Source organism: Dendrobates tinctorius, unplaced genomic scaffold (genome assembly GCF_039654945.1).
Source record: "Dendrobates tinctorius isolate UK_male_01 unplaced genomic scaffold, ASM3965494v1 ptg000166l, whole genome shotgun sequence".
In the NCBI taxonomy this organism is placed as follows: domain Eukaryota; kingdom Metazoa; phylum Chordata; class Amphibia; order Anura; family Dendrobatidae; genus Dendrobates; species Dendrobates tinctorius.
Genome location: NW_027361833.1, coordinates 8,723,132 through 8,744,122, shown reverse-complemented (window position 1 = coordinate 8,744,122; position 20,991 = coordinate 8,723,132). Strand labels below are relative to the sequence as shown.

At 40.6% G+C, this 20,991-nt stretch overlaps 1 protein-coding gene across 8 annotated transcripts in view; it reads left to right on the top strand.

Moving 5' to 3' along the window:
- DMD (dystrophin) overlaps positions 1-20,991 on the top strand; it is a 3,834,938-nt gene that overhangs the window by 2,695,828 nt on the left and 1,118,119 nt on the right. For all 8 annotated transcript variants that reach the window (XM_073550686.1, XM_073550687.1, XM_073550688.1 and 5 more), the window contains one exon: positions 20,511-20,722. In XM_073550686.1, the coding sequence (XP_073406787.1) occupies positions 20,511-20,722 (212 nt within the window). The remainder of the gene's footprint in view (positions 1-20,510; positions 20,723-20,991) is intronic.

The window sequence follows — 20,991 nt, the reverse complement described above, 5'->3', positions numbered from 1 at the left end:
GGTGACCAAAAAAAATAATTCTCGTGTTTTGACTTTTTTTCTCGCTAGGAGACCTCTGGTTGTCATGCCAATGGACCGGTGACCCGCGATCATGTGATTGGGGTCACCGGTTGGCAGACTTCCGGCCCAATGGCCAGAAGCGGGAGTTAAATGCCGCTGTCAGTGTTTGACGGGTTAATAGCCATAGTTGGATCGCAATTAGACATGCTGCTATTCCGGGCACATGTCAGTTATTCAAAACAGCTGATATGTCCCAGGAAAGATGTGGGCTCACTGCCAGAGCCCACATCAAAGGGAGGGAGTCCAACGTCAGTGTAAATTTATGACCAATGTCAGAAAGGCGTTAAAGAGTCAAAAGACAGAGCAATAGACCAAAAACTATTGCATTTATTATCACACACAAGTCGCATTGGAGAAATGCATTATTTTCATGGATGAATTATCTGAAAAACTAGAACCAATTCAGCAAAAGTAATGGGATTTTTTAATTCAGCACCATCAAAATACCCTAAATCCATGAGAAAAACTTGAGACATGACTTTTTTTACTTTTGTAGACCTGTGTTATTTAATAGATAATTGTAGACTTTTCGCCATCAGATTCTAATAACACCTTAAAGAAAAATAGGTCGCACAATGCGATCTGGCAAAATCTGTAGAAGTTACATTTTATTTTAGATTACTATATAGCAATTTTTAATATTTTGGTGAAGTAAGCCAATATTTATGTGCAGGAGGTCTTTACCAAGCAGAATAAAAAAAAAAATAATAATTGAATTATACTTTTTAGGTATATTCTAATGTGACTTATAATAAAATTGTACAACTATTACGTCATTTCGGATTCTTTCTGTAAACAGACAGGTCAGTTGGCAAAGTTACTGATGCATGAGCCGCCCTGAGGCTTTCCTTACCGCAGAGAATTTCCTAAGCAGTAGAGGGTGGTATGATCACTTACATAATGCATTCAATTAGAAAAATATGTGTCCACATTAACAGTGTAATGCATTTACATTTTTTTCCTTGAGGGCATTCTTCATTGCGGAGCAACTTGACACCAATTTTCAGTGCAATGTGTTTTCCTTCGGCGGCAGCGGATTCGAAATAATGACATGAGCTATTGTTCAGTAAAATATGTGTTGTGTTGAGATGTCCCCTTGATGTTTATCAAGTTCAACATTTATTTAAATAGCCTTTCTAATAGCTAGTTAGTACAATAAATCCTGCCCTCCATGTGATTGCTGTGAGGAGTGTTTAATATAGTGGAAAGACGGAGGAAGATCAGAATGATTGTCAAGCTTTTTCCTAAATGATTGTTAGAAGACCTTTTATGTGATATGTCATGTAATTACACAGGAAAATATGTCCTGATTTATTGGAATAAGGTTTTTAATGAGGATTTTGAAGCAGATGCTTCTATCCATTAAAAAATTACTAAAATACTTTTGATTGAGCTTCATATTAAGACATTTTTTCCAACATTTTCTTTTAGAAAGATTTTAATACTTATGGCGTTTCTACCTATAAAAAAGCATCAGTTATCACCACAGAATCAATAAATGCTGAAAACAAAAAAAATCCTCATGGATAAAAAAAAATCATCAAAAAGAAGCCAAAAAACTTTCTAAAAATCTAGGTTTTTGAACTTTTTTTTACATTGATTTTTAAGTCTGAAAACTCCCTGTCAAATAATTATTTGACTTACCAATATTATTTATTGATGAAACTGTCTGCGGATTTCCTAATAGTTCTCCATATTACACTAATACAGATTTTGGGGATGCTTCCATTTTCATATTTAAAGAAGTTAAATGAAAACCTCCAGCTTCTGAGGATGAGCTGAGAACAGGTTTACAAGCATTGATTTAGTTATAGTAATGAGGCATAAAGGAGCATACATACTTTAAGAAGATGGTGATTTAAAGCAAAAAATGTAAGGAATAAACATAATATGCCTCCTGGATATATTTACATCAGTTTCTTCCATTTGAGGACCATAAGAGCTAGTAATTGACCACCATTCCCACTTACTTCTTAAGCCCCCGTTACACACTGCGATATCGCTAGCAATATCGCTGTAAAGTCACCGATTTTGTGATGTAGCAGTGATATTGCTAGCGATATCGCTGCATGTGATACTTACCTCCGACCGGCTCCCCCGCTGGTTATAATGATCACGCGAGAAGCTCCTGGACCATTCCTCGTCAGCCACTTCCTGCGGCGCTTCCTGTGGCGCCGACGAGCGACGTGTGGAGCCGGGCGGGAGGACGCCAGATCGCCGCGTCTGACTGGTAAGTAGCGACCCCCGTCCCCAGCGATGTCGCTGGTGAGATCTGCCTGTGTGGCAGCTCACTAGCGACCACTTAGCGATGTACCAGCGATCCTGACCGCGTCATATCGCTGGTCGGGATCGCTGGTGCATCGCTAGGTGTAACGGTACCCTTAAAGGGAATCTGTCAGCAAGTTTTTGCTGTTTAATCTGAGATTAGCATAATGTAGGGGCAGAGAGTCTGATTCCAGGGATGTATCACTTGCTCAGTAGCTTGCTGGAATTTCAGTGCAATCAGTGTATTATCAGCAGGAGATTATCATGACATGACTAGGTGACTCATGCCAGGCAGTTCAGCTAATTGTGTTACCTCACCCCCACCATTGATTACCAGCTTGCTAACAATGCACAGTGTACACAGGAAGCAGCCAATCAGGAGTGTGGGTAGGGTTATGCAGGGCTCAGTATTCATAGCACTGCTACATGTACAGCAGAGAAAGCAAGGGTTTTATCAAAACTGCAGTCCAATAAGTGATACATTGCTGGAATCTGGGTCTCTGCCCTTACATCATGCTGCTCTCAGATTCCATAGCAATCTTGAAGAAAAGAAGAAATAAAAGCACAAAAAACAAGTCAATAAAGGTGTATTTAGTAGCATTGCGGTTATGTTTAGGTACATTGTATAGAATTTGTTTCCCATATTTGAAGAAAGTGCATTATGTTTGAAAATCTGTATGAATAAAGTGGATAATATATGGATTTAATTAGAGATCATCTATAATAGTAAATTAAGATGAAGAAATTAATAAAGAACTTTGGATGCAAAAAATGTATGAATAATTCATTTATGGAATATTTATAGTTTCACACCACTAATTGAAACATTTATTCAGTATGAAAATTTCATTTGAATATAAATAAGATGATGTCTCGTATATCTTTATGTCAAATGCTGTTACCACAAAATCATAAAATCTTAATGATAATACACAAATTATTATTCAGTCTTTTATTTTCCCAATTAGAACAAGACAGTAACTGTACTTTGGGTTATCTAGCTGTCAATCAACATGATGACAGCAGTGACGTTCTTCGACAGAGTGAAGAGAAGGAACGGATTTGTCTACGTGACATCACTGGAAGCAGGAGAAACACTCTCTCAAGAGTGGTTCAAGCCCACTCTTAACTGGAACTGATTGTTGTAGGGCAGAACAGGCAGGTAGTTAGCAAATATCCCCATAGAGGAAAAAATAAATATCACCTTTAACCGCTTAATGACCACCGATACGCCTTTTAATGCAGGCAGTTAATTAAGGGTATTTATTCCTCAGTGCCGCTTTTTAACGGAGCTGAGAAATAAGTGTAAAGCGCCTCCCAGCATTGATAGCTGAGACCCCAGAGAACATGATTTGTTTTGATTTTTATCAACCCCAGTGTTGCAATCACCATTATTCATGGAATAACGATGACCTAAAAAAAAGATTTCCCATTAATTCCTCCTCTGATATGATCTAGCACATTAGAGAAGAGAGAAATGGGGTCCCTTGAGCCCCCCGGTACCTGTGATGTCCCGCCGGCTGTGTCCCCCGGCCCTCGGTGTCTTCTTTGGGGAAAAAAATATCGGGCTCATGTGCAGTACGCCCACTGATATATATCCTATTGGTTCATTTTGATCACTGTGATAGACCCTATCACAGTGATCAAAATAAAAAAAATATAAATAAAACCCACCTTTATCACCCCTTATTCAGGTAAAAATAAATAAAGTAAAAAAATGTATTTTTTCCATTAGGGTTAGAGTTGGTGCTAGGGTTGGGGTTATGGTTGGGGTTATAGCTAGGGTTAGGGTTGGGGTTATACTTGGGGTTATAGCTAGGGTTAGGGTTGGGCTAAGGTTAGGGTTATGGTTGGGGATATAGTTGGGTTTATAGCTAGGGTTAGGGTTGGGGTTATAGTTGGGGTTACAGCTAGGGTTAGGTTTGAGCTAAGGTTAGAGTTATGGTTGTTGTTATAGCTAGGTTAAGGGTTGTGCTAGGGTTAGGGTTGGGGCTAGGGTTAGGGTTGGGCTAGGGTTAGGGCCAGGGTTAGAGCTAGGGTTAGGGTTGGGCTAGGGTTAGGGTTATGCTTGAGGTTATAGTCGGGGATATAGCCAGGATTAGGGTTGGGCTAGTGTTAGGGTTATGGCTAGGTTTAGAGTTGGGCTAGGGTTATGGTTATAGTTGGGGTTATAGTTGGGATTATAGCTAGAGTTAGGGTTGGGATAGGGTTAGGGTTGGGGCTAAGGTTAGGGTTGGGCTAGGGTTAGGGTTAGGGCTAGGGTTAGAGAAAGGGTTAAAGTTGGGCTAGAGTTAGGGTTGGGGCTAGAGTTGGGGATAGAGTTGTTTTGAGGTTAGGGTTGTGCTGGGGTAAGGGTTGTGTTGGGGTTACGGTAAGGGTGTAGGGGTTATGGTGGTTTTGGGGTTAGTGTTGTAGCTAGAGTTGGGATTAGGGTTAGGGTAGGTTTGTGTTAGGGTTGGAGTTAGAATTGGGGGGTTTCTACTGTTTAGGTACATCAGGGAGTCTCCAAAAGCGACATGGCAAATACCATTTATTCCAGCTAATTTTGGATTTAACCCCTTCATGACCCAGCCTATTTTGACCTTAATGACCTGGCCATTTTTTGCAATTCTGACCAGTGTCCCTTTATGAGGTAATAACTCAGGAACGCTTCAACGTATCCTAGTGATTCTGATATTATTTTTTCGTGACATATTGGGCTTCATGTTAGTGGTAAATTTAGGTCAATAATTTTTGCATTTATTTGTGAAAAAAATGAAAATTTGCCAAAATTTTGAAAATTTCGCAATGTTCAAATTTTGAATTTTTATTCTGTTAAACCAGAGAGTTATCTGACACAAAATAGATAATAAATAACATTTCCCACATGTCTACTATACATCAGCACAATTTGGAAACAACATTTTTTGTTAGGAAGTTGTAAGGGTTAAAAGTTGACCAGCGTTTTCTCATTTTTACAACAAAATTTACAAAGCCATTTTTTTAGGGACCACCTCACATTTGAAGCCACTTTGAGGGGTCTATATGGCAGAAAATACCCAAATGTGACACCATTCTAAAAACTGCACCCCTCAAGCTACTCAAAACTACATTCAAGAAGATTATTGACCCTTCAGGTGCTTCACTGGAACTAAAGCAACGTGGAGGGAAAAAATGGGCATTTTAATTTTTACAACATAAATTTTCTTTTAGCATCAATTTTTTCATTTTCACATGGGTAATAGGATAAAATGGATCCTAAATTTTGTTGGGCAATTTCTCCTGAGTACACCGATACCTCATATGTGGTCATAAACCACTGTTTGGGCGCACGGCAGGGCTCAGAAGGGAAGGAGCACCACTTGACTTTTTGAATGAAAAATATGCTTGAATATTTAGCGGTTGCCATGTTGCTTTTGGAGAGCCACTGTGCACCTAAACATTGGAGCTCCCCCACAAGTAACCCCATTTTGGAAACTAGACCGTCCAAGGAACTTATCTAGATGCATAGTGAGCACTTTGAGCCCCCAGGTGCTTCACAAATTGATCCGTAAAAAAAAAAGTACTTTTTTTAACATAAATTTTATTTAGCCTCAGTTTTTTCATTTTGACATGGGCAACAGGAAAAAATGGATCATAAAATTTGTTGGGCAATTTCTCCTGAGCACACCAATACCTCATATGTGGTCATAAACCACTGTTTGGGCGCACGGCAGGGCTCAGAAGGAAAGGAGCGTCATTTGACTTTTTGAATGGAAAATTAGCTCCAATCGTTAGCGGACACCATGTCGCGTTTGGAGAGCCCCTGTGTGCCTAAACATTGGAACTCCCCCACAAGTGACCCCATTTTGGAAACTAGACCCCCGAAGGAACTTATCTAGATGTGTGGTGAGCACTTTGAATCCCCAAGTGCTTCACAGAAGCTTATAACGCAGAGCAGTGAAAATAAAAAAAATATTTTTTTGCTCAAAAATTATTTTTTAGCCCACTATTTTTTATTTTCACAATGGTAAAAGGATAAATTGGACCACAAAAGTTGTTGTCCAGTTTGTCCTGAGTATGCTGGCACCCCATATGTGGGGGGAACCACTGTTTGGGCTCATGGCAGGGCTCAGAAGGGAAGGAGCATCATTTGACTTTTTGAATGGAAAATTAGCTCCAATCGTTAGCGGACACCATGTCGTGTTTGGAGAGCCCCTGTGTGCCTAAACTTTGGAACCCCCCCAAATGACCACATTTTGGAAACTAGACCCCCTAAGGAACTTATCTAGATGCATAGTGAGCACTTTGAACCCCCAGGTGCTTCACAGAAGTTTATAGCGCAGAGCCGTGAAAATAAAAAAAATTTTTCCTCAAAAAATGATTTTTAGCCCACTATTTTTTATTTTCACAAGGGTGACAGGATAAATTTGGACCCCAAAAGTTGTTGTCCAGTTTGTCCTGAGAATGTTGGTACCCCATATGTGGGGGGGACCACTGTTTGGGCACACGTTGGGGCTCGGAAGGGAAGTAGTGACGTTTTGAAATGCCGACTTGATGGAATGGTCTGCGGGTGTCATGTTACGTTTGCAGAGCCCTTGATGTACCTAAACAGTGGAAACCCCCCACAAGTGTCCCCATTTTGGAAACTAGACCACCAAAGGAACTTATCTAGATGTGTGGTAAGCACTTTGAACCCCCAAGTGCTTCACAGAAGTTTATAAAGCAGAGCCGTGAAAATAAAAAAAATTCCTCAAAAAATGATTTTTAGCACCCAATTTTTTATTTTCCCAAGGGTAACAGGACAAATTTGGACCCCCAAATTTGTTGTGCAATTTTTTCTGAGTGAGCTGATGCCCCATATATGGGGGTAAACCACTGCTTGGGCGCACGTCGGGGCTTGAATTGGAGAGAGCTCTGTTTAAGTTTTTGAATGCAAAATTGGCTGGAATAAATGGTGGCGCCATGTCGCATTTGGAGAACCCGTGATGTGCCTAAACAGTGGAAACCCCTCAATTCTATCTCCAACCCTAACCCCAACACACCCCTAACCCTAATCCCAACTCTAACCCTAACCACAAGCCTAACCGTAATTCCAATCCCAACCCACCCCTAACCCTAATCCCAACCCTAACCGTAATTCCAACCCTAACCGTAATTCCAACCCTAACCCTAATTCTAAGCCTAACCCTAATTCTAATCCTAACCCTATTTCTAACCCTAACCCTAATTCCAACCCTAACCCTATCCCTAACCCTATCCCTAACCCTAACCCAAGCCCTAGCCCTAACCCTAACCCTAACCCTAATGGAAAAATAAAAATATTTTCTTTATTTTATTATATGTCCCTACCTATGGGGGTGATAAGGGGGGTTGTGATTTACTTTTTTTTATTTTGATCACTGCGAAAGTGATCAAAATAAATGAATGAATCTGCAGGTCGCAGATTCCCGGTGGGTGCACTGCGCATGCACCTGCCATTTTCCAAGATGGCGGTGCCCATCATCCGGGACGGCGGCAAACCAGGACGGCCAGAAGGACTTCAGAGCTACCGTGCAGGGTGAGAGGGGGTGATCGGTGGGCGGGGGGACCAGAGGGAAGGCGGATTTTGACAGCGGCTGCCGATCGGCGCCGTCAGATGTGGCGGTGGCTGATCGGCGCTGTCAATCAGTTGGGGGGGTCGGTTCAGTGTCTCCAGCCATGCCCGATGCTATTTCATTGATGAAATATTACAATTGCTCTGATTTCCAGTTTCACTTTTAGCAGCCAATCAGAGCGATCGTAGGCACGTGGGGGCTAAGCCACGTCCCCTGTGGTTAACTCTATGGTGTCCTCTGTGTCTCAGGGGGGCAATCAATTCATGACGCCACATAGGCGTCATGGGTCATTTTGGCACAACTTTTCATGACGCCTACGTGGCGTCAAAGGTCGTGAAGGGGTTAAAAAGTAAAACGGTGCTCTCTCCTTTCTGAGCCCTGCCATGAGCCCAAACAGTGGCTTTCCTCCACATACAGGGTATCAGCTTACTCAGGAGAAATTGCACAACAAATTTTGTGGTCCATTTTTTCCTGATACCCTTGTGAAAATAAAAAAGTTTGGTTCCAAAGTAAATTTTTAGTCAAAAAAGTAAAATGTTCATTTTTTTCCTTTCACATTGCTTTAGTTCTTGAGAAGCACCTGAAGGGTTAATAAGCTTTGTGAATTTGGTTTTGCACACCTTGAGGGGTGCAGTTTTTATAAATGTGTATACTTTTAGGTATTTTCTGAAATATTGACTCCCTAAACTCATTTTAAATGTGAGGTGGCCCCTAAAAATATGGTTTTGTAAATTTTGTTAGAAAAATGAGAAATCGCTAATCAACTTTTAATCCTTATAACATCCTAACAAAAAAATATGTTTCCAAAATTGTGCTGATGTAAAGTAGACATGTGGGAAATGTTATCTATTAACTATTTTGTGTGATATGACTGATTTAAGGGCACAAAAGTTAAATTTTGAAAATTGCTAAATTCTCAAAAAATTTTGCCAAATATTCATTTTTTTCATGAATAAACACATAAGTCATAATGAAGAAATTTTACCACTAACATGAATTACAATATGTCCCTCACGATAAAACAGTCTCAGAATCAGTGGGATCTGTTGAAGCATTCCAGTGCCATAACCTCATAAAGTGACAGTGGACAGAAAGGTAAAAATTGGCTTGGTCATTAAGTACCAAATTGGCTCTGTCACTAAGGGGTTATGTAAATGCAACCTTAGATGAACATGAAAAATTTCACTATGTCAATATTTATTTACCTAAAACTATGCCAAATTAATGACACAGTATGTGAAAAATTAACCCCTTAGCGACCGCCGATACGCCTTTTAACGGCAGTAATTAAGTGTACATAAACCACAGCGCCACTAATTAACGGCGCTGTGGAAAAAGTGAATAGCGCCCCCCAGTGTCAGATTTTCTCCGGGGTCTCGGCAGCCGGGGGTAGCCGAGACCCCAGAGAACATGAATCGGTCAGTTTTTACCGACCCCGCTTTTGTCATCTCCGCTATTTACCCTATAATGGCCACCGCAAAAAAGAAAGCTGCGATTTTGCATTAAATTTCTCTTTCCTCTGATGTGATCGCACATCAGAGAGAGAACTAGGGTCCCTGATCCCTCCCCGCTACCTCTCCGTGGTCCAGGGTCCCCTCCCGGTGGTCCCGCCGGCATCCTCCGGTGGGCGCCGCCATCTTTGATTTGGAAAAAAATGGCGGGTGCATGCGCAGTGCGCCCGCTGGGAATCTGCTGGCTCCGGCTGACAGATTCCATTCATTCATTTTGATCACTATGATAAACTATCATAGTGATCAAAATAAAAAAATAGTACATAACCCCCCCGTTTATCACCCCCTTAGTTAGGCCAACATAACAAAATAAAGAAAATATTTTTTTTTCAGTTTTCCATTAGGGTTAGGGTTAGGGCTAGGGTTAGGGCTAGGGCTAGGGTTAGGGTTGGGCTAGGGTTAGGGTTAGGGCTAGGGTTAGGGCTAGGGTTAGGGCTAGGGTTAGAATTAGGGTTAGGGCGAACTAGGATTAGAATTATGATTAGGGATTAGGGTTTGGATTAGAGTTAGGGTTGGGATTCTTTATGGAAAGTTGAACATTTAACTCTGCTAAGCTGTGACTGTTCAGTCTTTATAATCATGGCCACTGCACTCTGTAAACCTACTCTTATGATTTCCAGGGACGATTTATTATTCTGGAATCATCCGCAATTTCTCATGGACTCCCCTTCTTGGAGCATGATTGCTAATTCAACAATTGAGTACATAAAATCCATTACTTCTGTGAAACCTGTGGAGGTGTACTGCAAGAGAGGTAGGAGAGGAGGCGTCCTGGCACGCCTTCGGAGGAGAGGGTTCAGAACAGCTCTTCCTTCACTCCACTTGGCTAATGTCAGTTCCTTATCTAACAAAATGGAGGATCTGAGCTTACTTTGTAACATGAGATCTGATATGGCCAATTCAGCTGCTCTTTGTTTTACTGAGACTTGGTTGAATGAGACCATCCCTGATTGTAGTCTGGATCTACCTGGTTTTGTTATCTACAGAGCTGACCGTGATTGTGTAGCTTCAGGTAAACAAAGGGGGGGTGGGGTATGTCTCTACATCAACACTAGCTGGTGCTGTGATGTTAACATACTGGGAAAAAGTTGCTCTCCAGATCTAGAGTACCTTGCACTCAATTGTAGACCATTTTACTCTCCAAGAGAGTTTTCATCTATGGTTCTGGTTGCAGTATATATTCCCCCTCAAGCATCTGTTAAAGCTGCTATTGGTGAATTAGCTTTCAAAATATCAGAATGGGAGAAAGGATCTCCAGAAGCATTTGTGATCGTAATTGGGGACTTTAACAAAAGAAAACTCAACCTGGATCTCCCCAAATTTACTCAACATATAAACTGCTTCACGAGAGAGAACAATACGCTTGATCACTGCTATACAGTCATAAAAGGGGCCTACAGGGCAGTTAGGAGAGCAGCAGTGGGCTTTTCAGATCATTGTCTAATTCATTTAATTCCAGCCTACAGTCAAAGGTTGAAAACATCCAAACCTACAGTTTATACAAAGAAGACATGGTCTGAATAGGCAAAATTGCAACTACAAGCATGCTTTGAATGCACGGACTGGGAGGTATTCCAAGAAACATGCTCGGGTCTGGATGAATGGGTTGTTGCAGTGTCCTCATATATCTGTTTTTGTGAAGACACGTTTATTCCATCCAAATCTGTCCACTTTCGGGGAAACAACAAGCCGTGGTTTGCAAATAAAGTCAGGTTGATCCGTAAGAGAAAAGAGGCGGCTTATAAAGCAGGCGATATTACTGAATTCAAGAAACTTAGGAACTCGCTATCTAAAGAGATCAAGTTAGCCAAACACGAGTATGCAAAGATTCTGGAGGAAAGGTTCTCATCAAAAGATACTAGATCTGCATGGAGAGGATTAAGGGAGGTCACCAATTATAAAAGCCACCCCACTATAGTGAACCCCAGCAGAAGTCTGGCAGCAGAGTTAAATGAATTCTACTGCAGATTTGAGGCAAGCTCTACACACAGTGGCTATTCATCTCTAAGCTCCTCAGTCTGTTCATATAAAGATCATTCATTGTGCAACACCCAAGTAGTGATCTCTGAGGCAGAGGTGATACGCATCCTGAAGGGACTTAAGGTCAAAAAGGCACCTGGCCCTGATGGTGTATCTCCAATGTGTCTGAAAATATGTGCTACCCAGCTTGCCCCTATACTGACAAATATATACAATGTGTCACTAAAAGAGTGCGTTGTACCTCAGTGTTGGAAAAATTCCACAATTATCCCTGTCCCCAAGAAAGTGGGATCCTCTGAGTTGAACGACTATAGACCAGTAGCACTCACATCTGTAGCTATGAAAGTCTTCGAAAGAATTATGATGTCCCACCTGATAAAATTCACGCAGAAGCTATGGGACCCGCTTCAGTTTGCCTATAAGGAGAATCGTTCAGCAAACGACACTGTCAATCTGGCACTGAAGTACATTTTGGATCATACAGATGAACTGCACTCATATGTCCGGATTCTTTTCATGGACTTTAGCTCAGCGTTCAATACCATTGATCCAAATTTACTTTATAAGAAAATGGTAGCTCTTGGAGTCCCTCTCAACTTATGCTTGTGGATTTATAACTTCCTGACAGCCAGGATACAGAGTGTAAAAGTTGGACCATTCACTTCGGACACCTTGGTCACAAACATCGGGGCACCTCAGGGGTGTGTTTTGTCCCCGTTATTGTTTTCTCTCTATATGAATGATTGCATCTCTTCAGCAGACTCAGTAAAAATCTTGAAATTTGCCGACGATATGACACTGATTGGTCTGATTGGGGAAATGCTGAAGACTTGTATCGGAGTGAGGTGGAAAGAATATGTGACTGGTGTAAAGCCAATAATCTTGTACTCAACACTAAAAAAACTGCTGAGATGGTTGTGGATTTTAGGAAAGATCAACATGAGATACTTCCAATCTACATCCATGACGAAGTGGTTCTTAGGGTCACAGAGACCAAATTCCTTGGTGTTATTATCTCTCATGATCTTAAATGGGGGAAAAACGTGGATGCTGTTATAAGAAAAGCACAACAGAGGATGTTCTTCCTGCGTCAGCTGAAAAGATATGGTTTGTCTAAGAATCTGCTGATCTTATTCTTTAATGCTGTCATCAGATCTGTGATTTGTTCCTCTCTGATAGTCTGGTATGGGGGAGCCACTGCGCATGACAAACTCCGCTTACAAAGGACTTTCAGAACAGCAGAGAGAATTATAGGTTCCCCCCTGCCTAAAATCCAGGATCTTTATGATAAGAGTATTCGATCCCACGCATTGAAAATTTCATCCGATCCCTCTCACCTGGGACACTCCTCATTCCAACTACTCCCTTCAGGACGTCGCTTCAGAGTCCCCAAATGCAGCACCAACCACCATATGAACAGCTTCTATCCACTCTCTGTTCAACAACTAAATCGTCATGTGTAGACTACAGTCATATGTTAAAGTTTGGGCACCCCTATTAATATTAACCTTTTTTCTTTATAGCAATTTTGGTTTTTGCAACAGCTATTTCAGTTTCATATATCTAATAACTGATGGACTCAGTTATATTTCTGGATTCAAATGAGGTTTATTGTACTAACAGAAAATGTGCAATCTGCATTTAAACAAAATTTGACTAAAATAGCTGTTGCAAAAACCAAAATTGTTATAAAGAAAAAAGGTTAACATTAATAGGGGTGCCCAAACTTTAACATATGACTGTATATACTGTATCTGTCTTGTTAGATGTTACTTGTTGTATCTATTGTTATATATTATGTTGTCTCTTTGCCACAAAGAATTCCTTGTATATATGTAATATGTACTTGGCGATAATAAATTTGATTGATTGATTGATTGATTAGGGTTAGGGGTGTGTTGGGGTTAGGATTGGAGCAAGAATTGAGGGGTTTCCACTATTTACCAGCTTTGGGGGTCTAGAAATTGGGGTCTAAAAAAATCACTTTTGTGGAAATAAAAAAGACTTTTTATTTTCATGGCTCCGCGTTTATAAACTTCTGTGAAGCGCTTGGGGGTTCAAAGTGCTCACCACACATCTAGATAAGCTCCTTGGGGGTCTAATTTCCAAAATGAGGTCACTTGTGGGGGGTTTCCACTGCTTAGGCCCATCAGGGGCTCTGCAAACGCAGCATGATGCCCACAGACCATTCCATCAAAGTCTGCATTCCAAAATGGCACTCCTTCCCTTCCAAGCTCTCCCATGCGCCCAAACAGTGGTTCCCCCCACATATGGGGTATCAGCGTACTCAGGACAAATCGCATAACAGCTGTGGGGGTATGATTTCTCCTGTTACCCTTGTAAAAATAAAAATTTGGGGGCGAAAAGATCATTTTTGTGGAAAAAAATGGATTTTTATTTTCACGGCTCTACGTTATAAACTTCTGTGAAGCACTTGAAGGTTCAAAGTGCTCACCACACATCTACCTAAGTTCCTTAATGGGTCCAGTTTCCAAAATGGGGTCACTTGTTGGGAGTTTCCACTGTTTAGGCCCATCAGGGGCTCTGCAAATACAACATGATGCCCGCAGACCATTCCATCAAAGTCTGCATTGAAAAATGGCACTCCTTCCCTTCCAAGCTCTCCCATGCGCCTAAACAGTGGTTCCCCCCACATATGGGGTATCAGCATACTCAGAAAAAATTGCACAACAACTGTGGGGGTATGATTTCTCCTGTTACCCTTGTAAAAATAAAAATTTGGGGGCAAAAAGCTCTTTTCTGTGGAAAAAAAATGGATTTTTTATTTTCACGGCTCTACGTTATAAACTTCTGTGAAGAACTTGAAGGTTCAAAGTGCTCACCACACATCTAGATAAGTTCCTTAAGGGGTCTAGTTTCCAAAATGGGGTCACTTGTTGGAGGTTTCCACTGTTTAGGCACATTAAGGGCTCTCTGAACGCAACATGGCATCTGATCTCAATTCCAGCCAATTCTGCATTGAAAAAGTCAAACGGCACTCCATCCCTTGCGAACTCTGCTGTGTACTGAAAAAGTGGTTTAGCCCCACATATGGGGTATCGGCGTATTCAAGAGAAATTGTACAACAATTTTTTGGGTTGATTTTCTCTTTTAACACTTGTGAAAATAAAAAAAATTGGTTCTGAATTAAATTTTTTGCAAGAAAAAGTTAAATGTTAATTTTTTCCTTCCACATTGCTTTAGTTCCTGTGAAGCACGTAAAGGGTTAATAAACTTCTTGAATGTGGTTTTGAGCACCTTGAGGGGTCTAGTTTTTAGAATGGTGCCACTTTTGGGTATTTTCTGTCATGTACACCCCTCAAAATGACTTTAAATATAATGTGGTCCCTAAAAAAATGTTTTTTTAAATTTTGTTGTTAAAATGAGAAATCGCTGGTCAACTTTGAACCCTTATAACTTTCCAACAAAAAAAAATTTTGCTTCCAAAATTGTGGTGATGTAACGTAGACATGTGGGAAATGTTATTTATTAAGAAATTTGTGTGACACATCTCTCTGCTTTAAGGGCATAAAAATTTAAAGTTTTACAATTTCAAAATTTCCAAATTTTCACCATATTTCCATTTTTTTCATAAATAAACGCAAGACTTATCGAAGAAATTTTACCAATAACATGAAGTACAACATGTCACGAAAAAACTATCTCAGAATCAGCGGGATCCATTAAAGCGTTCCAGAGTTATAACCTCATAAAGTGACAGTGGTCAGAATTGTAAAAATTGGCCTGGTCAATAAGCTGCAAACTGGCTCTGTCGCTAAGGGGTTAAGTAAACCCCATTAATCAGTAGCTTGTCGAACCACCTTTAACAACAAAAACTTTTCTATGTGATTTCATCAGTCTTTCCCAACATTCTGGTGGAATTTTGTCCCACTCTTACAGCATTGTGATTTTATTTAAATCTCTAAGCTTATTTTCTCTAAATATATTTTGGTGTCTTATGCAATTGATTGAAGAAAATGCTGGATTTTGAACCTATAATGAGTTGTATACAATTGACTTTATATCAAGTCTAACATATGTTGCATAATCACTCTCTGTTATGGATGTTCAGTAGAGATGAGCCCATGCATTCCAGTGTAGTTAAACTTTACTTACAGTTTACAACAATCCCAATTTGTTGAAATTATTTTTTGCAACTCACTTCTTGGTGGATTCAGAAAAATGAATGTAAAGAGAAGCAGGTGTCAGTGATTTTAAACTTTTGTTAAGCAAAAGTCATGAATTTATGGCAATTTTATAGCATTTTGTTTCCATTACATATCATTTTTAATATGTTCTAATTCTATATACACGGTGTACAAAATTATTAGGTAATTTTTTTGATTATTAATTTTACTATTGAACAACTACATTGCTGTCGGTCACTCCAAAAGAATAATAAACCTGAATCTTGAGTAAAAGTGAGGTGGTAACTTCCTTAGGAGCACATAGGCACATAATCATTGACCAACTACTGTATTAGGCTGTGTGCACACGCTGCGGAAAAGGTGCGGATTCATCCGCGCGGATTTTGTACAATCCGCAGGTGAAACCGCAGGTCAAAAGACCTGCGGTTTTACCTGCGGATTGTTCTGCGGTTTTGCCCTGCGGTTTTTCATCTCCTCAATGGAGGAGATGGCAAACCGCAGGAGAATCCGCAGAAAGAATTGACATGTCAATTCTTTCTGCGGATTGAAAACCGCAGATAATCCGCGCGGAAAATTCCGTACCGTCTGCACTGCGGTTTTTGATTCCCATAGGGAATCATTGTACTGTACACCGCAGCAGAAACTGCTGCGGGTCCGCAGCGGCCAAAACCGCTGCGGAACCGCAGCAAAATCCGCAGCGTGTGCACACAGCCTTAGTGTGCCAAATTATTATGCAACTAAATAAAAAATAGAAAATTCCCTTTCTCAATTGTTTATTTACATGTGTCAAAGTAAGAATAATAAGAAAATCACTAAAAATGTACAAAAATAAATTTGTGATATTTAAACAAAAATATCAATGACCACTAAAGCCACCCTTCTTTTCAATAACAGTCAAAAACCTTCCATCCATGGAATCTGTTAGTTTCTTAATCTGTTGATCGTTTTGAGCAGCACCAACTACAGCCTTCCAGACACCGTTCAGAGGTGTGCTGGTTTCTTTCACTGCTGGTATCCAATTTAAGAAGGGCTCACAAGTTCTCAATAGAGTTTAAGTCAGCTAAGGAAAGAGGCATGTCATTATTATTTCATAATTAAGCGCTTCACTGGCTAGCCAAGCAGTGAAGTACTTTGATGCAAGTGATAAGGACCTTTGACTTGCATAAAAATCATGGTTTTCTTGAAAAAATGCAGACTTTTTCCTGTAGTACTGATTATACAATCCTTTAAAAACTGGCAGTACCTTTGGGAGTTGATGTTGAGTCCATCTTCTACCTGAAAAGGTCCAACTAGCTCATATTTAATAAATAAAGCTCAAAGTGTGTGTGTATGTATGTGTGTGAGTGTGTGTGTGTATGTGTGTATATATATATATAAACTTGGCACACACCAAAGGTTTCTGATGCAGAAAGGTGATTTTTAATTATACAACAGTACATACATACACAGACGTTTCGGTCTAGGACCTTCATCAATGTACGATATATTGTACTGTGAGATTCTTAGTGACTGGGCTTTGTGAGATAGACCAATCCTGTGAGGAGGCACATGAAGCCGTCCCACTGCGTGGTGGTTTGTGGAGTGTGGACGCAGTATCTGCCGCGAATCCCGGCAGATACTGCGTCCACACTCCACAAACCACCACGCAGTGGGACGGCTTCATGTGCCTCCTCACAGGATTGGTCTATCTCACAAAGCCCAGTCACTAAGAATCTCACAGTACAATATATGAAGGTCCTAGACCGAAACGTCTGTGTATGTATGTACTGTTGTATAATTAAAAATCACCTTTCTGCATCAGAAACCTTTGGTGTGTGCCAAGTTTATATATATTTAGTTCACGGATTGGGATCCTACTTGGGCACCACCTACAATTCTCAGGGTTGTGCCAACGGTTTTGTTCTTGTATGTGTGTATGTCTGGGATAGGCATCCGCACCGTCGCAGCTACAGCCACAAAATTTGGCACAGTCGCACGTCTGGACCCCGAGAGCGTCCTAAGCTATGTTGTGAGGTGAAATTTTAACCCCGCGTGTTCCAATTCACCAAACAATTTTGCCCCTATCTACGTACTGGGGGAAAAAGTGTGTGCGCGTCAAGCCCCGCCCCTCATTGTGATGTTATAATGCCCCTATTTGCATACTGGGGAAGCAGTGTGTGCGTATCAAGCCCCCGCCCCTCACTATGATGTCACAATGGTTGCCATGGTGACACTGATGTCATCAAAGGTTGCAAGCCCTGCCGCCGCTCATTATGACGTCATAATGGTTGACTATGGAATGGAGGATTTGTGATGGGTATATGGGCACTGGACTATGGGATGGAGGATATGTATGATGGGTATATGGGCACGGGACTATGGGATGGAGGATGTGTGATGGGTATATGGGCACTGGACTATGGGATGGAGGATATGTTTGACGGGTATATGGGCACGGGACTATGGGATGGCGGATATGTATATGGGCACAGGACTATGGGATGGATGATGTGTGATGATATATGGGCACTGGACTATAGGATGGAGGATATGTATGATGGGTATATGGGCACGGGACTATAAGATGGCGATATGTATGATGGGTATATGGGCACGGGACTATGGGATGGACGATATGTATGATGGGTATATGGGCATGGGACTATGAGATGAAGGATGTGTGATGGGTATATGGGCACTCGACTATGGGATGGCGAATATATATGATGGGTATATGGGCATGGGACTATGGGATGGAGAATATGTATGATGGGTATATGGGCATGAGACTATGGGATGGAGAATATGTATGATGGGTATATGGGCATGGGACTATGGGATGGAGGATATGTATGATGGGTATATGGGCACGGGACTATGGGATGGAGGATAATTATAATTTTCTATAACTAACCACAGTTAGTTACTATGCCCGGGCAGCGCCGGGCTCTTCAGCTAGTATTTAATAATACCAACCCTTAGCAGTACCCCTCCTACACCTTGCTGGTGTCTGTGTCAAAATGGAAGTTTGTGCACGTTAATAATCTAGCCATGAGCCCCTCCATTTTGTCCCAAAAGAGTCACTCTCATCTTATCAGTCCATAAAATATTAAAAAATCTGTCTTCAGAATTTTTTTTGTCCAGTCTTGACTTTTCTACTTCATTGTCTTATTCAGTCGTGGTCTAGCTTCAGCCTTGTTTACCATGGCCATGTCTCTGAGCAGTGAACACCTTGTACTTCTGGGCATTACAGGGAAGTTGGAGTTGTGGAGTATGACAGCACTAGATAATAATGGTGTGAATATCTGAGATTGTGGGTTGTAATAATCATCTAGACAGGTTAACAATGCAATTATTTTACATCCTTATCTCCATTATCTTACAGCAACTCCAGGTTGGTGGCCACAATGCAATGCCCCCAGTCCACAAGATCCCAACCCAGGACCATTATTTCCACTGCCCCTGTACCAGGCAATAGCCACTTTTGATTGGCCCACAGCTTTTGTATCTTCTGCCAGTATAGTCTGCAGTCACAGCCTATGCTTCTCCAGATGACAAATATCATGACCATAGCACATTTATCCAGCTTCAGCCAGCAACAATCCCTCCAATTCCTCATCTGTGTCCTAAACACCCAAAGCCAACCCCCGGGAATGACCCCAGCCTTTGGTAAACATCCTCCCAAAGCTAACTGTGCGTTGGTGGAGGTATTTTCCTCAGACTGAGCCCAGTTACGTGAGATGCATGTGAGTAATAGATTGATTGCTTTATCTTTACCTTTGCCAGTCTAGTGTCTGGCCTTAAAATACCTAAGATACCGCCCACATGTCTTCCTCTGTTTACTGTCACTGGATATAAACATCGATTCCTGAGGCTAAACACTTTCCACAAAAACATGTGCACACATTAAACTGACAAGCAAGCAAATCTCTAATAAAGCACAACAATAAGATCTACGTATCCAGTGATCTGTGCTAGAAAAAGCACTCATCCCTTAGAGCCGTTGACATCCATGGGTCCAATAAACTTTAGTCTGTGGTCAGCTCCTCACAAATGCGTTCTTGGTCACTCCACATTTGATTCTTTTACAATTTTTGGCAGTTAATGTGTCATTTTTTCTCAACACATTGACTATTTACACCAAACTTTTAATGATTCTGTGATGACCTGATATCTTTGTAATTTCAAGAGTGCTGCATCCCCCTGTAAGACTTTTAACAAGTTTTGAATTTTTATCACTTGTTAAATCACTCTTTTGGTCCATTCCGTCCATGCTTTATCCTTATTTGTTGCATGTGTTAGGAAGCCACCTCAATATAATGCTATATCATTAATTTACATAGTACTGCTTGTAAACCACTTGCATATTCTCGAAGAGATATAACTCCCATGGATCTTGAAACTGAGACTCTGGAGAGCCCTGTCTTGAGTGGAAGGCAGATGCCCATACTTGACATTTGCTCCATTCACTATTTATGAGACTGCCAGAAGTAGCAGAACACTAGGGCAAAGAGTGAGCAAGCACTCTCGTACTGCTTTCAAGACCGTTCTCTATAGTGCTCAATTCCCAGATTCCAGAGTTCTGTTCTCAGTTTACTAACATCCTTAGCTATTGGATCTTTTATATTGAATAAATTATTTCATATTTTATGGAAAAGGAATAGCTTACTATTTTGAAAATATCCCTACAAATTTTTGCCCTTTAGCTGATACCAATAAGTGTTTTTTTAAAAATAAAGGGTAAGTGGTTGATTTTTAAGACTGGTGTTTCATATGCCAGTCTTCATGAAGGGCTCGCTGGCGTATAATGCTCCAAATTCATTGACAGTCACATGCCACTTAATGAATTTGGTGCATCTTCTTCATTGTACCTATTCCAATCAATGAGCGGAGTAGTATTTCTAACAAAAACACAAGGACTTTTGCAGAATCTGATTGTTATAAGATACATTTATTCACTTGAAAGAATAAATTACAGAACTTATGTAAGACTTGTATTTTCTGTTTAACAGTTGAAAAAATACAAAATCAATGGGAGGAAGTACAATGCCACCTTCAGAATAGAAGGCAACAGCTGCAGGAAATGCTGAAGGATTCTACCCAATGGCATGAAGCTCGACATGAGGCAGAACAGATACTGGAGAAGGCAAAAGGACGTATTGAATCTTGGAAGGATATATCCTATACAGTTGAATCACTGAAGAAACAAAATTCAGATCTAAAGGTCTGTACTGGAAATTTTCCTATGTAATCACAGTTTTCTGTGTATAGTCTTTCTATATATTTATTGATACAATCGCGAAGTTTTAAATGCAAAATGATGACAAACATTTGTACAAAATGAAATAGTCATTGTATTTTTAACAAACTTTCCATGAATCAATAGTACTAGCATATACAGTATATGAAACATTTTTGTATATCTTAGCGTCTTAAACCTTTAGGCCACATTCACATGTTGCACATTTGGTCAGTATTTTACATCATTATCTG